Source organism: Symsagittifera roscoffensis, chromosome 7, assembly GCF_963678635.1.
Source record: "Symsagittifera roscoffensis chromosome 7, txSymRosc1.1, whole genome shotgun sequence".
Lineage (NCBI taxonomy): Eukaryota > Metazoa > Xenacoelomorpha > Acoela > Convolutidae > Symsagittifera > Symsagittifera roscoffensis.
In genome coordinates, this window is record NC_087068.1 from 44,650,503 (window position 1) to 44,672,334 (window position 21,832).

The following is a 21,832-nucleotide window of genomic DNA, read 5'->3' on the forward strand; positions in this document are numbered from 1 at the left end:
TAGAAATTATAAATACGAAGCTTGGATGAACTGGCTACCACTGATTTGCCCATAGCCTCTAGTGTTCCATCGTTGTTAATATTTATTTCTTCGTATTGTATCGACTCATGTATGGCTATGAGAAGACCGCCCCCTTCTTTTTCTCGATCTTTTCTAATTAAAGTGTAGTGTGAGCCAAGTGAGGGGTTTCGAGATTTCTTTCTTAATTTAGTTTCTTGGAAGACAGCAATATGAATTTGATTTTGAGATAAGAAAGCAGCAATTTCGGGTGCTTTTGCGGAGATACCGTTGCAATTAAATTGAAGGATTTTTAAAAGGCCTTTGGCGGGGTGTGGTGAACTATTTACATTATTAACAGCAGTATGATTAAAATGGTTGTTTGAACTTGAGTTTTTTACACTATTTACACGATTACGATTTGCGCGATTTTGGGAGGAGGAATTATTATTCGAGGAGGTGGGAAGGGTGGGAGGGGGAGGGGGGTTAGGGAGGTGGGGTTGGGGGGCGGTTAGGGAAGTTGAACAAGTTTGGGAGTTGGGGGTGGTCAAGTTAGAGGACCTGGTGCCTGGGGGAGGTAAAATGTAGGTAGAGGTACAGGTAGGGCAATAGTAGTCAGGGTGGTGTTGGTTAAAGGGGGTAAGACCACTACATTTAAGGTGAATGTAACCACAGATGTGGCACCAGACACTGGGCTGGGTGCGTTTGATGCGGAAAGAGCAAGGGGAGCAAAAGTAAGGCCCTGGACCAGGGTTTGGATTAATGCCGGAGCGGAGTAGTAGTATAAGGATGAGCAGACGGAGCAGCCTGGCCGGCTTCAGACGCTCCGTAACCGAAAACCCGGAGACTTCTGAGCTTCTCCCGACCCAATGGGAGGGGGGGGCTTGACGCCATTTGCATCTTGGTGAGGCCCAAGATGTCGGATCCACCACTGGAAGGCGGCGTCGTCTGGATCCAAGACTGGCAGTTGATCCTCAGCTACTCGCAGGGGGATGTGTTTAAGTTTTGGGATTCCTACGCAGTGCCTGGAACTGGGATCCTTGAAGGTCATGTGACCTTTCCAGGCCAATCCGAGGAGTGTTACAATGCAAAGAATGGTTTGACTGGAATTGCAGTCAGACCTTTTCCAGACACTGAGATGTTTATTGTGAAATTTTATGGGTTCAGTCTGGGAATGTGTAATCCTTCTTCTTGCTCGGCCGAAGAAGTATCATTTATATTTGGAAACAGCAGCACAGTTGTCCTTGCCAGAAAAAAATTCAACGCAGATGTCGGCTTTGTAGTTGCAGTTCTAGTCTATGGCCTTATTCTTTCTGTAGTCTTCTGCGCAACTCTAAGAGGCACCTTCTTGAGAGCCAAAGGTTAGATGCATTCAAACACTTGTGAACTGGTTTGATTGGTATTGAGAGAAATAAACCAATCAGAGATATAATCACGTTTTTAAACTAATTAGTATCATAAAGTTCGGTAACTTTTATGACTAAAACGTTATCAGCGAACGGTTTCAGCAAAATACGAGAGCCTGAAGAGTGACAATCAGGCGACGTATGACGTCACACCGCCAACAGTCACAACAGTTCAAGAGGAAACTGACCATACAAACTCAAAAGAGCTGCCGCAGTATCAGCAGCGGAGAGATCCACTTGCGATCAGGATTCTTATGAGCTTCGACTTCTACGCCAACTTCTGCAAAATCTTGGGTGAGTTGAGGCTTCGAAAATTTTTTGTTTTCATGATTTTTCACCTGTTGCACTTCGGTTTTCAGCAGTGCCCACTCGAGAACCAGATAATCCCTTCTGGTTCTTTAGTGAACTCTGCTGAAATCCAATGAAGGTCAAATATTAGGCAAACAGGGTGTATTAGACTTAAATTTGCCTAATATCTGACAGAAATGCAAAAAGAGCGTCAAAAGTTTTCAATAAATCTTGATTATTTCTGAAAAAAGTTACCGGCAGCAAAAAAAAGTAGATATCATCAGCGACATGTGCATATCTTTTGATATACAGCTCGACTCTTTGACGGAGAAAAAGTTTCTAGAAAATGGTTAGCTTTTTCAGAAACTCCGAAGGTGCCGAACCCAGACCAGCTGGATGTGTTAAATGGGATGCGAGTGATGAGTCTGGGCTGGGTAATCATCTCTCACCTTTTGCTGCTCTGGCTCACAATCGTGGACAACGTAATCTACGTCATCGACAGAAGCAAAAACCTGCTATTCCAGACAATCGCAAACGGATTCTCGTCTGTCGATACTTTCTTCGTCATGGGCGCATGCCTAGTCATGCTAGGAACCCTGAGATCCATGGATAAGCTGAAGAGCGCAAATAAGCCTCAGGGGGTTTTCTGGTGTTGGTTCTACGTGCATCGTTTGATACGACTCTGGCCAACTCTCCTGCTCACAATCCTCTTTGTAGCCGGGATCTATCCTAACCTGGCTCCCCTATTTTACAGTCCAATTTTCCAAAACGAGGATCCCAGTATGCCCTTTGCAGCTAGGTGCAAGAGATCAAACTGGCTCTCTACTGCATTTTTCTACAACAATCTGGTGGATAATCCTAACATCGCCTGCATGGGTACAACTTATACTTGAGCACTATGAAAATGAGTTTGGAAACAATTTTGAAGCAGTTCGATATACGGTGATAATAATAGGGCAACTCTTTTTTCAATTTTACTACTAAAAGTATAAATTTGATTGTTCCAGTTCCCCAGTCATCAATAATGCATAAGACAGATATTGCGAATTTAACCGTGCTTTTTGGTTTTAGATTGGACTTGGTATGTCTCCAATTACATGCAGTTCTACCTCATATCACCTATGTTTGTATTACTGACCATGAGAAAGAGACTATTCGGAGCAGTTGCCATTTCCACGGTCATCGCCATCAGCACCCTGACTGTCATATTGGGATCTGGTTGGAATAAAGTGCCTCCAGCTAACTCTGTGAGTGTATGATTTGCAACATTTGTTTCGATATTATTCAGTAAATTTGACAATAACGATGAAAAAAAATAAACAAAAAGGTGAAACGGAGCTTCGCGCCTATTGCGATACAAGAACTTGTTCCTAAGAAATAGTGTTTGTTGACAAAATAAAAAAAAGTGACGATTTGAAAAACTTATTTCCTAGTTTTCAAAAACACCAAAATTTTGAACACTAACCACAATCAATAAAAACTCCATTACACTTTAAAACCATGACCGCTCAATTATAAACACAAAAACAGGCGAAAAAATTGTTTGTAAAAAGTATTATCACTTAAAAATTTCAAGTAAGATAAGTTCAAAGCTTCGGATAGTTTACGACACAATTGCTTTTTGTTGACTAAGAGGGCAAAAAAAACTCCAAAAAATGGTTATTTTAATAAACCGTTGAAAAAATTTCAAAAAAATTATTTCACAAATTTTTTTTCGAACACCATTACCCACATCGCAAGGGTATTGCAATAGGGTACTAGAGTTTTTTCCTGCAAATAACTTTGTTCACAGAAAGATCAAAAATAGAAATTGTTGAGTTAGGTTGAGTTCTTAAGGAAATCAAAATCTTGTTTGCGTCTCCGGCGCACTTGGTCTGATGTAACGAATACGCCTGCAACTGCTTAGGTCCTGGATTCGAATCAGACAGGACCTATTTTTTTTCAAACGGTAAGTATTCCGTTTCAAAATAATTGCCGGCCTATCATTTATCTGCTTCTATTTCGTCAGCTTAGTGTCGTATTTCTGAGTTGTTTCAATGGAAACGTATTTTCTATGCGCCCTTCTAAATTGTACAAAACTCGAAAATTCTGAATAGAAATTATAGATTTTCATGGCAAAAAATTGGTTTTCGTTTTTTTCTTCCTTTTTTCCTCTTGATAGGTTTCGGCTTATATTAAATCACCTTCATGGCCACATATTGCGTCTTTCGATAAGCGAAAAAAATTTGATGTGCTAGTGTGTTTTGAGGGCGACATAACAATTTTTTTCCCGCCTTTTTATTTTTCTTTTTCGGCCTAAAAGGAGTCTTCCTATACTATATCGGCTTATTGGCCTCATTTTCTTTCATTTAAAGAGCAGATGAAATTTAATCAGTGTGTTTTGAAGGCGAGGGGTACTTGTTAACTTTTTATAAGTCTTAAGTATTGTCGATTTTTCCGGCTGAAACGGTTTCTGCTAAAGTGTTGTGTTTTCAGCTTTGTTACCACTTGGTAATTTTTTCCGATGCTAAATTCACATTCTATTGTCTTGGCATTTTTTTTTCAAAACTAGTCTGATACATTCTAATAGATTTAAATTTGCAACATTTTTGGTTTTTTTTCCGCTTTAGGTTGTTCTTCGGGTATGTTTTGGTAAGCGAGCGAGGTCTTATAAGAGTATAATTCCAATAATTTACATTAAGCCGTGAAATTTTCTTCAGTAAAATTTGTTTTTTTTTTAAGTTCTCCTAGCGTATTTCCAGTAAATTGTTTGATAAGAAACCTTGTTTATTTTTTTTGAACAAAAAACGACACAATTAATAAGACATAGCCAACAGACAGTCAAAACAGAGTCAATGAACGGAAGAAAATGATAAAAAAAAACTTTCGAATTTCAAAAAAAATAGAAAGCCTTAAAGCTCTTTGAATTTCTTGACTAGTTTATGATTGACACTTTTCGTCAAAATTAACCCAATTTGGGGAAAATGGATCAACCAGTAATTTGTTCATAGCGCTGGATAATCGGGAAAAAAATTCATTTCGAAACTAGATGTTGATCACGTTTTTCGTTACCTTTACATTTTTGCTGTACCATAGCTGAGTTTGTCTTCTGTTTCACAAAGAAATGAACAGAATTTAAAAACAAAATCAAAAATTAAATCTCGAAAGAGTAAATTTGAGCCTCGAAAAATTTTAGACTTTTCTGAAAAAAAAAAAAACAAAAAATCATAATGATCTATCTAAGAGCCTGAACTACATTCATCAACTCCTTTAAAGAAAATGTTTTTTTTTTTAGTTTTTTGTTTTTGAAGCCGGAACATTCGGCGCTACTTGCACAGCAAGCGGCTATCGCAGTTTAATTGACAATTTGGTTTGTCCTGCTTGCGATAGAACAGCTAAATGATTTCCTGGAAAATTAGTTAGAAAACTGATCTCAATTAATTGTCCACATCCCATCACTAAAAGTTTTATATTTTAATTTTTTAAATCGTTTCATAATTTCAGGGCTTCCCTATTCTCGCCAGATATGAAACTGCTTCTGTTACCTTCGATATGTTTGGCCCGTGGACAATAAAGACATACTTCTCCTCTTACTGTCGCTTCCAGGCGTACGGAGTAGGACTTTTGCTAGGGATCGCACTTTATGACAAGAAAGCGATGAGCGACCATCTCGAAAAGATCCCGTTCCATGTCAGATTACTAATCATCACTGGCACCTGGGTGTCTGGATTAATGGCCGGCTCAGTCTCGGTGTACGGTTGCTACTTTTGGGCCAACGGGGCTCACACAGGCGTATGGGAAGTGGCAGTCTACAATGCGACTATGCGTCTTATGTGGGCATATTTCATCTGTGTCATTATACTCAATTGCTCTTTAGGTTACGGCGGAGTCATCAACGATATTCTAGGCGCCAAAATCTGGTCTTCATTTGCTAAAGTTAACTACACAACTTATATAATACACTTTGTCCTTCTCCAACTGTTTGTGCAGACTTTGGAACAGCCGATCCGGTTCACTACCTTCAACTACATTCTATATGCCAGTGGGATGCTTATGTGTATTAACTGTGTGGCTTTAGTTTGCAGCTGTATTATTGAGACCCCTTTCATCCAGATGGAGAAAGTGCTATTGGGGGTCAAGTAAAAGTTTAAAAAAAAACTGACTGCGAGACCATTCAAAGTCAACACTGTTGCCGTTTTTTATTAGTCTGGAAGTCGTCTTATTAACTTGAAATTTTAAATAAATAAAAAAGTTTTGGTTATGACTAGCAATCAAGTACATCCCCAAAATTTCCAAGTTGAACCCCAAATTTCATTGTGTTAAAACCGTCCCAAGACCCCATTTCAAATAAAAAACTTTAAAGTAAAAAAAAAACATTTAGAATCCAAGCACATGATCACATGACGGGATTGTAAATCATCACATATTTTATGTATATCTAAATAGATTTTACATGACGAGTTCCACAACATTTACAGACAACGGCGGAAATTGAAGAACTCAGTGAACAAACAATTGGAAAAAATGGTGAACTCAGGAGAACCGATGAAAAAATTACAGCTTTTAAAACATTTCTCAACATTCCAATTTCGGCAAATATTGGCAAATAATGGCCGGCTCAGTCTCGGTGTACGGTTGCTACTTTTGGGCCAACGGGGCTCACACAGGCGTATGGGAAGTGATAAATATATATCAATCAATTTAAACCTCCTAAAACTTCAAAATTATTTTATGGTTGATACTTTTCTTTTGATAAATCTATCCCAATTAGAGAAAACGGGTGTCAAACAAAGATCAAATTTGAGCGCGAAGAAACTTTAAGATTTGTTCCTGAAAAAAAATGATGACAAACTATGATCTGAAATATGTTTACAAGATAGTGTCAGTCAATAATTGAATTGACAAATTAGATGCTTTTCATCCATAATCAGTGAAATTTTGATCTGGAAAAATGTATTATTGCAACATTTGTATGGTATTCACGCTATTTGGGTAATTTTTTTTCATGCCAATTGGCAAGTAATCGATAAATGGCTCTAATAACCAACAATGAGGAGGCAATTTGGATTCGCTGTGTTTTGTTTTCACGCAAGTTTCAGTTCACAGATACAAGTCACACTAGTTCGAGCGATGTTTTAAATCGAAATCAATTCAGACGTGATTGGGACTGCAATTAAAAGGTGCAAAACCTTGATATCGAGACGGGGTAAAACCTTTGAATACTCGTTTTTTGAAACTCAATTAGAACAAGAGTGAAAAATAAATTTGTCAGAGTCAGTGTCAATTGTTGCAGTATTCACGAAAGGTTATAAATGTTGGATATTCAGATTTTAAAAATTTGTTCAGCAAAACTGAAACTGGTGAACAAGATTTGCTGAACAAATGAACTTAATTTTTTCTTGTTTTTATTTTAAATTTAAACACAATAGAAACCCTCCAACTTTAATAGCAAGAAACCCTCCGAGCTGCTTGAGACAAAAAAAATCTTTAATACAAAAAGATTTCAGGATAACATTTACCTCTCCGAAGTCGATTTCGTTGATCTGCGAGTGACTCAGTTCCATTTTTTCGTTCTCTCCCTCGATGTAGAACAGCTGTGAGTCCATGCCATAGCCAACTGCCTTCAGATTAACCTTGAGAGGCATGGACTTGAACTGGACTTGAAGGAGGACGTTGAAGCTCACTTCTTTCTCCAGTCGTGCGTAGAAACGAAGCTTCACAGCAGTTCTGAAGTAACAAAGAAAAATTTCATAACTTCAACATCTTTGCTAAAATTTTGAAAAAACATGATAATTTCAAGATCATTGTTGAATCTCTATGCCGCCTTTATGAAGTTGAAATGTTCTGTCTATTGAAGTTTTAAAAATATTTCAGTTTATAGAACAAATATATAACTCAGAAGTGGAGTCGACTTTAAAAAGTGAAAATTATCTTCGAAATTTTGGAATGAAAAAGCCCTACAGAAATGAAAATGTTTTTCTTGAAAATTCAGTTGTCTCAAATTTATTACAAAAGTCAGAAGCAGAAACTACAAAACTTAGGTTCAGAATAAGAAGGCATTACAAAGAACCCTATATGTCAGATAAGCTATCAAAAATCGTATGCTCATTTTATTATTTTTAAGTCAATTCAGAGACGTTTGAAATCTGACCATATAGTCTACAACAACAAGCTCTCAGGCTTAAAACTAAGTTGTAAAACTTACAAGAGCTTGTAAAACAATTTATTATCATTATAAGCCGAGTATTGATTAGCGACTATGGTAGAAAGTTTTAAACCACTGACCTTGACTTGGGTTCCAATGTGAATGCCCTTGGAGTGACCTGTACGCTCTCTCCTGTGTCTGGTTCAATGAGTGAGGCCTCGTCAGCTGTCACTTTGTACGACTCGTCTTCGTGATTCACCACGTACACCGTCTCCTCCGAGTAAGCACCTGAATCAAAACAAAGTTTGTTCGTTACTTTTTTATTTAAATACATGTTTTATCACGTCGTTCTGTCGATATTTTATCCATCAATACCGCCATATAATACCATAAAATAGATTAGGGTCAAATAAATTATTTACAGTTTGAAAAATATGGTATTAGGACATCAATCGCTTTCTATTGGGCTTTTTCGTTTTCCTGGTCAAAGTCAAAGTCAACTGGCCATCACTGCCGTTTAATTTCCAAAGATTTTTTTTTTGATAAACTGGACCTCAAAAATTTGATTTTTTTTTTCAAATTCAATGTGTCGAACTGAAAATTTGTTGCTAACTACCTATAAAGCAGTAATTGCCTTTTCGACAAGAGCTTGCAAACTTATACCCTTATACCTGTAACCACTAAGGATGATGCTAACATTTCATTAATTATTGCTAGAGTCATAAATGAATAAAAAATAGGGGGTTGAATACACCAGAATATAATAAACTTTTTGTTGATAGTTTTTTTCATTAGACATTTTCAATCTGATTGGCTATGACACTGACCAATGAGGAGGCTCTTGAAGTTCACGTGGTTTCTATCGAGTGTTACTGATGGCTCCGAAACATGTCCAACTAGCAAGAATGGCACTTCAATTCCTAGTTTGGGAATCTGGAACGTCCAAAAAGTCTCGAACGAGCCCAACTTGCGCCCTTTGAACTCGAACAACGCCTGAAACACAAATTTAAATTGTCCAAAATTTCCTATAGCGCAAAAAAAACAGCATTTAAGAGGACTCTTCGCATATCCTTGAGGCCGCTTTGAACTATGAGATCCAGGTATTTCTATTCAAACTCCAGCGCGTTCTTGTATATAGTTTGATTTTGTGTGTCGCGTGCTTTGCTTGCATTTAATGGAGCTATTTTGCAATTTACCATGTTTTTATTCATTATTTGTGTTTTTATTTGTCATTTGCTTATTTCAATATATCGACACAGATACTAACATCTATTGCTTTTCCGACTAAAATCTGTCCTGACTTCTTCAGACACTTGAACTCATTGGACGAGACTGTTTCGGTCTCAGAGAGCGACTGACTCCACGAGAAGAAGAAGGGGTGCTTCGTGGGGTTGATCACACGGAACGATCTGAAACACGCATTTTATGTTACAAACTACAGGGGAAATCAGCGAAGACGAGTTTATTAGCCTATTTATTAGTCATCATCACATCATCGTGATCTAGTTTGTCTTGTCCTTTTAAAAAAACTCAAAGGTGACATGAGTCCAGATAAATAATTAATTTTTGGGTCTCTTTGATAGGCCAGGGGTCGTCCAATAAACCCCCTAAATCCGCTATTGGCGAATTCGAGCAGAAGACTAGCAAGAGATGGATTGCAATCGATTTTATACAGATAATGTAGCGGTTCTTAAGCATATCGATTTGAATGGATTTAAAATCGATTTAATTCAATACAAAAAAGTATCTTAAAAATCAATTTCAATCGATTCTAAATTGTTTTAAATCTTTTTTTGTCAACATTTTTTGCTTTCAATTTCCTACGGATTGAGTAATAACAAAGTCGATTTGAATCGATTTTTATTTACATTTTTGTGTACTTATTTTATACAGATTATACACAGATTAGGTTCAAATTTTGAAGACTATCAAACAATAGAAAAAAAAGAGGAAATAAATACGCTTTTCAATTACGCTTAGAAGTAACGTACGCTTTTCAATTAAGTTTTTGTTTTGATGTTTGGCCTGACAATAAGCTATGAGGATAACTAATATCTAAATTTTGTGCACAAAAAAATGATTTTTTTCTTTTTGAAATTTTAATTATATGGTATTTGCCTAACAATATTGAGCCTAGGGTGTCCCACTCTTTAACCCCACGATATTTAACCCCCTATGTTTACACCCCCAATATTATAACCCCGTAACAAGATACCCCACACAATTTAAACCCCTTTTAATGACAATAATTTGTTTCAAATTAGGTCGTTTTTATAAGTACAGGAGTAGTCCAATGAAGTGTACTAATTGAGGCCTGAAAAGCTAATCTTAATTCACTTGATGCCTCAAGCATCTCAAAAAAAATTGCGCCATAAAAGAGTCGGAAAAATAGCAAAAGTTGACGAGCTTTGCCTTTATTGTGGATTTAACTACATAAAAAGTCTCGTCCCGAATCGGGAAGTCCTATTCCCCCTTCATTATGGAATCAAAGGGATGCGGCTTCATCGGGTTTGGCCAGAACAACAATTGCTGTAGATGGCTGGCATTATGCCATACAGTCATACTTCAGTGGATCTCATCCCAGTATATGGAAAGTGATTGCAAATTTGCAAAAAGACGCTTCCGTCCAAAAACTTAATTTCTATAACGCCTCGAGTGCGCACCAATTTACAAAAAATAAAAAAATACCAGTTCTCATTCCTTTTTTGCAAAAAGACGCTTCCATCCAAAAACTTTATTTCTATAACGCCTCGAGTGGGCACCAATTTACAAAAAAGAAAAAATACCAGTTCTCATTCCATATTTTGCAAAAAGACGCTTCCGTCCAAAAACTGAACTTCTGTAACGCCTCGAGTGGGCACCAATTTACAAAAAAGAAAAAATACCAGTTCTCATTCCATATTTCATTTAAATTCAGCCAATTAATCTTTTATTGGCAGGAATTGTTTCAAGATCAAGTTCAGTTTTGAGAAAATCTAATCCGTTTTGGGAAAGGATCATAAAGGAAGCTTTAAGGATCATTTGAATCAAGTCGGTCGGATTCGTTTTCAAGTTCATATCAAAGTCTAGACTATCGGCAAGGAGGGTCATTTCTGTTCAAATCTAAAACGCATTTAGCAGCGTGCATGTAAATTTGTTTTGGTTCGCAAAATTTTTCGCAATTAAAGCTTTGATATTTACCGATAATATGGTTCTGAATCCCTTTCAAGTAAGTTTCACTTTGATTCAAACAATTGGTACTAAGAAGGGGTTATATTGTAGTGGGGTTATCTAATTTCAGGGGTTATTTGAGTGAGGATAAGAAAAAGGGGTTGAGAAAGACGGGGTGATAAGCTTGGAAACCGAGCCTAGAACGTTAATAACAAAAATAAAATTTGAAAAAATTTTACATAGTTTTCCTTCTCATTACCGCGGGAACCCTTAGTTTTGCAAAACTTGAAAGGAAATTCCTAAAACGCAAAAAGTTGCTGTACAAAGCTCTTCTTCAGTGACTTTTGCTTTCTCTAGCTCTCCCTGAGATTTTCTTGAGTTGGACATTTTGCTCAAGCTCCCAAGCAAAACAAAAAAGTTATGTGAATCAGTTTGTTTTGAGATTTGATGATCTTCACTACTTTGCAAAAATTCTTTTAAATCCATTTCTTTTTCCTTGCCTCCATTTAAAACCCTTTTAAATCCATTTCTTTTTTCTTTTCTGTATTAAAATTGACTTATATCGATGTCAATCTCAAGTTTGTCAGTGAGGCTGTTCATAGAACCAACCTTGGTAATTCGTCAAAAATCAGACAAACATTTTTTCTCCGCTGGCAATTGATCATAGGACAAAATTAAACGTAAAACACTGAAAGCCAGGCACTGTGCAAGTAGCACAGAATTTTCCGACCATAGTCTTTGAAAAACTACAAAACAAAGTTTTTATCAAATTAGTGTAGTTTTTTCTGCGTGGTGTGGTAAAGAGATCTAACGTAAAGGTATATTTTAGGCATATTCGAAAATCATAATAAAAAAAGGACAATTGGATACTTTTTTAGAAAAAGGAGTGGAAAAACAGAAATTTTTTAAAAAAAATATTGAAAAAATTCAACATTTTTTTTTCAATTCAATTTTTTGCAGAAAAAATTTGAATTTTTCTTAAGTTTTTGGTTCCTAAAATGGAACTAAAAGTCCAAAAAATAACTTCACTTAATTAAAACTAAGCTGTTTGGCCTTGAATTAGTCATAACTAAGCTGATCTAAGCCTGCTTGCTTGCTTAATTTGGTCAGAAAAAGACGAAAAATCAAAAATTTTTAACTGGTTTCTCTCGACGCAGGGAATTTTTTTTGTGCGTTTTTAATGTGGTTCAAATTTCGACTGAAAGGACTTTAAAATGTTATGTTACTTGACCCAATCTGATGATTGTTTGTGCTACCTGAATTTGCATGGAAAACTAAAAGAAAAGAAAAACTAAAACACATCCGAATACAAAGTTCCTCACTATTTTTCAAATGGTCGGAACAATTAGGCTTTCACTCAATAAAATGCCTTAGTTCGAGGACCATTTTGAATGAGATCAGATTGGAACTTCAAAAAAATGATTACCGTGAGAAAATGATGTCAACTACCTTCTATGAAGGTATCAGTAGTTACTTGGTATCAGTAGTAATCAGCATTTATACCGGCCTGAAAAGCAAGACTTCATGATCTCCAATAAATTTTCTATCTGAGTGAATATTTTCTCAAAAAAGTAGATTAGTAAACTTTCTTCATACACTAGAACATTAGATGCGAGAAACCTCAATTGATTGATGTGAAAACTTTACTAGACTCAGCTGTTCTTAAAAATTCACGCCTTATGAAAAAACTTGTTGGAGATGATGAAAAATTTGAACTTCAGACCCAGATATACTGGTAAGTGATTGATTTCAACTATTGATACGTTCGTAGAGGGTAGCTGAGATGATTTGCTCACGGCCGATGAAAATTTTTTTAACTTCCAAACAAATGTTGTCCAAAATGATACTGAAAGTTAAATAATTTTTGCCCAGTTGTTTTTCAGAATTTAAGATCACCTTCAAATCTAAAAACCATTCACGCATTTTTTGCGCCATTTCTGCTCCTTAATTGGAGAGCTTAATTTACTTTTATCAAATGAATTTGAAATAAATTTGCAAAAAATCTAGACTCAAACCGCAAAAGATCAAATTTGACGTGAACAAATTTTAGGACTTATTCTTCGAAAAAAAAACGCAATATGACCTATTTAAGTGTCTTCACTATACTGAAAATTATTAGAAACTGTATAAAAAATCAACCGAGCCTTGCTTCTATTTAAAAAAGAGTATTTGATTGCTGTGTGAGTAGCGCAGAATATTAGGACTGCAATGTGTAAATCGAAAATTATGAAAAACAAAATAAAAAAAATTTGTCTAATTTTTCTGCAGTTTTCTTGGGTGCTGGGAGCTTAACTTTAAAAAAAAAGATATTTCTAGCTGATATAACTTAGAAACAGCCGAACAAAGCCAACAGAGAGTTAGAAAAGAGCCAATGAACGCAAATAATTAGAAAGAACTACTGATTTGTTTTTTGAAAAAAATATCAACTTCAAATTTCAAAAAAAAAGAAATAGATGACCTTAAAGCTCTTCGAATTTCTAGAACAATTTATGATTGACAATATAAATTTTGAAAAATTAAATACAATTTTTGAAACTAGAGATCGATAAAGTTTTTTGTGATCTTTACACTTTTGCTTTTCAGTAGTCGAGTTTTCCTTCCTTTCAACAAAGAAAATGAAAAATTTAAACAGAAATCAAGAGTCAAACCAGGAAAAATTAAATTTGAGCCTAAGCAAATTTTAAATCTTTTCCTGAAAAAGAACAAAAAAAATATCTTGACCCATATAAAAGTCTGAACTATGTTCATCGGCTATTAAAAAGCTGAAAATATCAGCCATATCTCGTTTTTAAAATTTTTTAAGTGATTTTTGTTGTTTATGAATATTTTGAGGCAATAAAATGAAGCGAATCACCACCTTCTGATAGTTCTGTTGATTCCACAGCTGTTGAACTCTAACACCCTAGTGTTCGGGTCCACAGCCGAGTCCATGAGGGTGAACAGATTTGACCCCAGGTGTGACCTCTTGTTAGAGGTCAAGTAGTCCGAGTCCTCCAGTTCGAAGTGCACGTAGGGAAGGAGACTCTTACCGTGCACGGCTATCACGGGACCCATCACGCCTTCTTCCAAATTCGGGATCCTAGAAGAAAAAAGTAAAACTCAAAAAAGTGGTGAGATAAATTCAAATCCAAACTTCGAAATGAAAAACACAATTGTTAAATAAATTGTTTCAAAGTTTTTAAGCAATCTTTATAAAATGGTGTTCAAATAATTGATGCGTTTTGACACTTAATTGATGGGAATTAAATTTAGGTTTCAAATCACATGTACAATTTGACAATTGTTTTTTAGTTCATTTATCACTGAAATATTTTGTAAACTCTAAGTAAAACGAAGATAGCCGGGAGAGTACTCAAAAATGCAGGAACTATTTAACAGCAGATTAACTATTTTTCAAAATTATAGTAAGAGACATTCAGATCAATTTTTCTCGACTCTGAAACAAAAAATGTAAAATTATTCTTTCCGAATGATGACCACAAGAACCTTAAAATGATAAATGACATACTTGACTGCAAAAAAGCGTTCTTTGAGCTACATAAAATAGGCTGGAATGAAAAAATCTGGGCCATAGTCTTTGCCAGTCTTTCATGACCTGATCAGAACAAAAAAAAGCCAATTTTCTAACATTTTTTCGCTTCATAATAATTAAACGCTAGCTCAACAGACTTTCATGCTATTAAAAGTCAACATACCTGCATACTAGTCGTGCATTAAACTCCTTCACATCTAATGGGCAAAACTTGACCTTGAAAGTCTGTGACAGACCCGCCCTGACCACGCCTCTAGGAGGTTCCACCAGGAATGGAACAGTTTCCAAATCATCCAGGGGTGCCGGGCTCTCGTATCCAGAGGCTGCAGTTGGCTTGGTTGTCGCATTCTGCGGGAGGAAGTCGGCGGCCGAGTCAGGCATAACTGAGACTCGGAGAGAGTTGACTGTGCTGACGTTGCTGTGAGTGGATTGAATTGTCCGCTGTCTGACTGGACTCTGTTGCCTGCAAACAGGTTCCGCTCCAGTAGAATGTTAAAAATATGCAAAAGTCGTGTAAAAAAATCAACATTTTTTAATGTTGTTACTGTTATGAACATAAAACTATTGATTTAAGTTGCTTAAAGTTTCTTCAGCGAAGAAATTCCACAACCGATAATTAACAATTAAATGTTTTCAAAACCATATCCCTTCGAATTTGAGAACGGAACGGTAATACACTAACATTATAGGTAGCGGAGACTCGTTCAGACGCGCTGTTTGTTGCTGGTCCACTGAGGCCGATCGTTCATCTAGCAGATCCTTGGCGAAACTGACAGATTTGAGGTTGCTCTCATTGACAGCCTGCCATTCGTACTCGAAGTTGATCTTGGAAGTGTTCTCAAGGCGAAATCTAAATCGGATAAACAATCATGATGCAAATTTATGTCTTATTTTAAGAGTTAAAAAAAACAGGGTATAAAAAATGAGCATTCAAAAGCCAGCTGAAAAAAAAACTACGTCATTGAAATCAGGGAGAACTTTGATGCTTATTCTTGGCATCTTCTTTCACTTCTTGCAATAAAAATGAAGGTTAGTTGATCTTGCTTCCCACAAAAAAAAACATTAATGAAAAATAGAAAATAAAAGACAGCATTTTTTCAATTTATAGATCAAATTAGATTAAAAAAAGTGTACGCACTCGTAAACGCGTGATTGAAACATAAGCGTGTCCTTGAAGTGGATATCAGTTCCATTCTGAGAGTTCACTTTAAAACGGCAGTAGTCGCTTATAGCCGAGTAGTACAACTCCACGTCGCGTTTCGACCCATCCACCACTTCGTGTTTTGGCTCCGGTTCAACCAGGGTCATCTTTTTCCTGAACGGGGGATTCAAGGTAGATGAAGAGCGTTGGGATCCTGATTTTCCTTGTTTGGGGGAGAGAGCGCGAGAGGTTCCCGATTTGTCACTTGAAGTGGCACTAAAATACAATCAAATCTATAAGCTTGAAATTTTGCAACAACAGTTTTGGATTGTTATGAAAATGGAGAAGACAAGGCATGCAAAATATGGTTGAAGGCAGAAATATAAAACAATGAAGTGGTGACAATTTTGCACATTTGAAATGGCAAATATGTTCAAACTTTCCTAACTTTAGCTTAGATTGAACTCGAGTAAAAAAAATGACCAGAGAATTATAGACCAATGTGAAATGACCTTCGGATTCCCAATCGACTGTTTCAAAACAAGTTAACTTAAGCGAAGGGATCCCATAATTCAAACTGGTTAAAATTGATACAGTACTTTACATCATATTAAGTAACGTCCAAAATAACGCATTATACATATTTGAACGTCCAATTGAGATCGTGGGAGTTATGCAGTATAAGGTCATGTAAGGAAACAGTCTGGGGAAATGAATTTTTTAAACAAATCAGGTCGTGATTTTGCGGAACCTCGTAATGCGAGCGACTCTGGAGACAGTGGCTGTTGCTCCTGGTTGCGGTGCCTCGACATTCAAATTAGAGACGATGGCGTCCTCGTGGTGCATTCCAATGGCACTGATGCCGCTTCTTAATGAGGAAAAAAGTAAATTGATCGACCAGCCCAAGAAAATTAAACCGAACAAAAGTAAAATGATATGAACTGTAACGCAATGCGATGCAAACGAAGACTGCGAAAGTTTGAAATCAAAACAAATATATAGAGAGTTTGAATGGGCCATATAAGAGCGGGTTGGGGGAGGGGTTAATAAGGGAAAGAAACAGTCTTAACCTTGTGCTAGTGCAACGGATTCTTTGAACATTGAGATGAAAAACTTTGTCACGACGGACCCAAATTGTGATTCTCAAAAACGTTTATGCAGAAACCCAATTTCCTATGCATAGTGATACAACTTCAAACTTACTCATTAACGTCGAATCTGTAAATTCAAAACATTTGAGCCAACAATGAAAATAAAAATTGCCAAGATTTTGTATAACAGAAAAAAACGCGATTTTATTATTTTATACTTTATTGTTCCGACTTTCGACACGAAAGTAACGGAATATTTGTGCTCGGGGTGGTTTTTTTTCTTCAGACAAATTTCGACTTTTTAACTAGCCATTTTTGACGAAATTTTTTTTTATATCATTCGAAAAGTATTGTTGTCATGAGCTCAATTTTGAAATGATATTTCACCTGTGATCATTTTTCGTAAAGTTACGGGGGTTTAAAGATTGCCATTTTGTCCAATTAACGCGCGATAATTTTCGCGCTATTAACGCGTAAGCGGAGAGTTAATCCGACTTAGAAATCGTTCCAAATTGGCAAAAAGAAGCTTATTTGCCATAATTAGTTTGTTACAAGGAGCGAAATCTATCCTATTGTATTTTATATGGCGTGTGGGGGATTGATTTTCAAAAAAAATTTCAAATTTTAGAAATTTTTTTCTTCATTTTGTTTTAATTAATTGAATTTTTTAATGTTATTACTGCTCCATTAACCTTAAAAGGCAGTCGGAACATTCAGGGCTTCGCCCTGATACGAGCAGTCTTGTTTCTTTTGAATAACCCTTCTGAGATATAAAAAAAATTAGGAAATTAGGATACCGTGTAAAAACAAATATCAGCTTCTAATAATGACAGCAGAGTTAAGGATGAAAACTAAAAACACCAACCCTGTGCGTTTTCTGGAGAGATTGCTGGGTTCTTTCTTGTCTGGGTCAAAGTGGTCATGTGCAGATGTGATGCCGGCAGATGTCTTCTCGCGTCTAATATCCACCCACTGCATAGTTTTCATAGAGTTGTCCCAGTCCATCCCACCACCACACTGACCATCAGATGTCTGAATGAACAAACATAGTTTTCATGATTTGTTCAACACCAGAAGTTTAAATAGTTTTAATCAAGTTCACTGGCTATGAAAATAGACCACGTATGTCAAAACTATCTCATTTTTTATTTCAATGATCATGAAATATTTCTCGATCTGCAGCCCACATCCGACTCACAGTTTACCATTGTAAAAAACTTAACGCCTTGCAATTGAAACTCCCTGAAAATTATAACTCAAGATTTCCGCCACTTTCAGCAAAATCAACTTTTCTAATAATCGTTTTTTATTTATTTCTCAAGTGTTGCATGCATGCAATTTCGTTCAATTTTCTTCATACCGTCTCATCGGTATCAGCCAATCTGATCTTGCTCAGAGCACACACGACCTCTTTCATCTTCACTTCTACGGGGTTCGCACTCTTGAAGATGACCACAATATCCTTCGCACAGTTTGACCTCAAGTGACCCGCAGAGGGCGTGAACGAGAGGTGGGCGTGGTCCGACGGGAACTCGAATCGGATCAAATCTTCCTTCGAGTGGTTTGTAAGTGTGAACGACATTTGTCGTTTCTCGTTTAGATAGACATCCCCGAAGTCGAGATGATTCGTTTTGGGCGCTAAAATAATCAATTGGATTGATGCATGAATGCGTGATATCCTGCTAGGTTCCTGAGCTTTGAAAAATTACTGAAAATCAGATCATTTCTACTTGACTTCAAATCTTGAATTACATTTGAAATGGAGAAAATAGCATGTGAAATGTCATGTGCAACTTGACCCCCTTGATGTTGCCATACCTTTGATTTCGCTGTCATCCATCATGGCCGAGGAGTCTTTAGCCTCAGAAGCACTGCTACTGTCCATGATTCTGGCATTGGAAATGTCATTCACAGCTCCATGCACATTATCGATGGATATTATGTCTGAATAGCCCTCTCCAACCAACACAATGTCTGAATAAAAGGGTACACTATTTAGTTTTCACAGCATTAGGGAATTCGATCGAAAAATTTAAGGAGACATATGGCAGCAGACTTATTATTACCGTTTTTACTCAAAAAGCCTGATGAGTTTTGCTAGATGATTCTGTAAAAAAGTCATGGTATCCTCAAGATCATATTAACGTAAAGATTCTGTGGTGCTTTACTGAGATACAAAATACAGCAGGAAACTATAAAAATCATTCATTTAACAAGTAATTTTGTTATGTTGATTAAATTCGAATAAATTCGGTCGAACAAAATTGGCCCTACTACAAACCCAATTCCTCAAAGTTATTTTTCTCCACCACAACTCGGATTCCATCATGGTATCTCTTCTCCTCTTTGGGAACAAATGTCACCCAGAAAGTCGCACTCTCTTGGTACTGCAGTTCAAAAACGAAGTCATGCAAAGACTTGCGACTTCCATTCGTCTCATGTTTATCTTCATTTGTTTCCGCCTCCGATTCGCTCATCGACACGAGAGTGACGTCATCTCCAGCTTCGACTTTGAAGACTCCTGATTGGTCTCCGACATCCAAGTACGCTTTGCATACAAGTTCGCCTTCGTTTTTAAGAACCACCGGGATTGTCTGGGCGTGGCCGATTAGGATCCTCTTGAACAAGAGGAGAGGATGTCCTCGGTTATTTTGGAGAGCTGGTCTGGCCACAGTAAGTCGAGGCAGAGTAGCTGAAAAATGTGCCTTTTTGTAATCAATGTTACAAACGCCGAAAAATTAAAGAGCAAAAAGTTACTTAAATAGATTGGTGATTAATGTAACTGTAGAGAATCAATAGCATTTGTTCAGTAACAAAACTTAGATAAAGTAAACTAAAGTAGAAAAAGTCAACAAATGTTTCTAAATAATTATTCAACGTTCACTGGCTAGAACTTCAAAGTCATAGAAACGGGAAGCGGTAAAAGATCTCGCTAGACGCTTAGATATAATTATCAATTCAACCCACCTTCTCCAGTGATATCGAATGAGAAGTAGTTGGAAGGTGTGAACTGGGCTACCCCGTCGACCATGGCTTCAAACACAGTGCTGTAGTTGTGCATGCTTGCGGGCGAGAAGGTGACCACAGCGTAGACGTGGCTGTGGGGCTGGATGTTGACTTGGTGAGGGGACACTTCGAATGTCTCCACTGTCTGTTTATTCGATTTGCTCTGAACTGAACTGTTCTTCACTGAGAATGTCACGTCTGCTGCGACCTAGAAACAAAAAATTGTCAAATTAAATTGAGATTGGTCATATCCAACTTAAAGGGAAAAGAAACACTATTCAGAACTACAATTTCAAAAAAATCTACTTTGACATGAGTAGAGGTTCGTACATTTTTGGAACCATTTCTGCAGGATACCTTGAATTATTTAACTCAGAGCTATTTTGAAACAGGATTTTTTCCGAAAAAACCAAAACCTATTTGAGTGCGCGAGAAGCTTTGAGCTTACTTTGGAGGGATTGACGATCTTGAATCTGGCTTTGGCTTTCTCTCCCACAATGATGACATTTGAGAACACGAATCGGTTCTCATCTTCTCCATACACTCCACAGAAGGTGTACTGAAAAAAAAGGTTTATTCTACGATGCATACTTTTTTAGAAATTAACCGTGCAATCGAATAGTTCAAAGCTTTAACCTTTTCATTATTTCACACAACCCCGCGAAAATAGGGCGCTGTTTGTCAGTAGACTCAATATTGGTAAAGCTGAACTAATAATTCTGCAATTAATAATTCCCATAGGTAGGAGATTATTAACTATATATCATAAAGGGATTGACAAATGCCATAAAGCCTAAAATGGCCAAACTCCAAGGAATAAAACGAAGGCCAATTTGTTGTCTTTTTGACTCTTTTTCTCAACGGAAGGAGCAACATACACATGACACCAAATCAGATATGAATCCAGTTACCTGTGAGGTGCTCTTGTAGTTCCTGAGATTCTTGCAGACGATGTGCTCCTCAAAGATAGAGAGGATGTTCTGCGTCTCAATCACGGGACTGCATACATCCGAGATGAGTTTAAATGGGATCCCGTTTTTGGTCTTAGGAGTCATCATACGGTCACTGATGTCCAATAGAAGATCCTGACAAAACATCAACATTTTTTTATCAAACAAAATGGAAGACATTTTTAGCTCAAAATTTTTCTCTATCGTGTCCAAAACCTACATGTTATACCCAAAACTTACATTTTAAACATGGTATAATTACATTATACCCCGTAAAATTATGAGAAATGTGTCAAACTTCAGTTGGCAAGAAAATACTGTAGGACAGGTTTCACTTGCTTTAGGCAGTTTTCACATCTGCTAGCTGCACTTTAATCAGTCTTTTACCTCTTCGAAGTGTCCAATGGTCTCTCCATATGCCTCCACTTGTACAACCTGTTGAGTTCCAGTGAGCACAAAGCCGAAAGCAGGCGACAAGTTGAAAGCCTCCATGTTCAGTTTGAACTGCGCATTTCCAGTCATGGGACTAAGAAACAAATATTAACAACAATAGCCGGTTAAAAAATGTATAGTCTTAAAAAATACAATTTTTTTTTCAGATTATATCGTTTTTTTTTTCGGCGTGGTGTGATAAAAGAAGTTGAACAAAAAACTAGAGATTAGGCATATTCGACAGTCATAGTAAAATAAGCAAATTGAAAACGATTTTTGTAGAAAAATTACTAGATCAAAAATCAAACAAAAAATTTCAAAAATTTTTTCAGTTTTTTTTTGCAGTTTTTTGAACTTTTAATTGCAAAAAGGCGCTAAAATGCTCAAAAACCTATGCTCGAGTAAACTAAGTTTTTACTTTTTAAAATTTTTGAGGACTTAAATAAGATATATCACTCAACTCTCTCCGATTATTATTTGTAGTAGCTGCTTTTGCGTGGAAACCAAAAAAAGAGAAAAAAAACTCAAACACACCCGAATACAAAGTTTCTCCCCATTTTTCAAATAGTCGGATCAATTAGTATTCATTTAAATGGGTATACTTACAAATCAGCCTTCATCGAAAAAGGAAAAACTAATCATGATTCACCCAAGTTTACAGTTGTTCATCCAAATAGCGTTGAGATAATCAAGAATTACAATCTACGCAGATCAA

The 21,832-nt window shown here is 36.6% G+C and overlaps 2 protein-coding genes across 2 annotated transcripts in view; one reads left to right on the forward strand and one right to left on the reverse strand.

The window, feature by feature from the left end:
- LOC134851192 (hydrocephalus-inducing protein-like) overlaps positions 1-21,832 on the reverse strand; it is a gene marked incomplete in the record, with an annotated part of 215,673 nt that overhangs the window by 23,557 nt on the left and 170,284 nt on the right. Inside the window, 18 exon segments of the mRNA XM_063867161.1 lie at positions 7,190-7,397; positions 7,956-8,103; positions 8,643-8,808; positions 9,083-9,224; positions 13,823-14,044; positions 14,661-14,960; positions 15,180-15,347; positions 15,636-15,914; positions 16,390-16,506; positions 16,842-16,856; positions 17,595-17,761; positions 18,090-18,367; positions 18,548-18,703; positions 19,011-19,421; positions 19,697-19,943; positions 20,184-20,294; positions 20,647-20,820; positions 21,073-21,211. Of these exon segments, the coding sequence (XP_063723231.1) occupies positions 7,190-7,397; positions 7,956-8,103; positions 8,643-8,808; positions 9,083-9,224; positions 13,823-14,044; positions 14,661-14,960; positions 15,180-15,347; positions 15,636-15,914; positions 16,390-16,506; positions 16,842-16,856; positions 17,595-17,761; positions 18,090-18,367; positions 18,548-18,703; positions 19,011-19,421; positions 19,697-19,943; positions 20,184-20,294; positions 20,647-20,820; positions 21,073-21,211 (3,448 nt within the window).
- On the forward strand, positions 914-5,813 carry LOC134851273 (nose resistant to fluoxetine protein 6-like). Its single transcript, XM_063867280.1, has 5 exons — positions 914-1,358; positions 1,506-1,697; positions 2,055-2,567; positions 2,763-2,938; positions 5,175-5,813. The coding sequence occupies exons 1-5, from the start codon at positions 914-916 to the stop codon at positions 5,811-5,813; spliced, it is 1,965 nt and encodes a 654-aa protein (XP_063723350.1).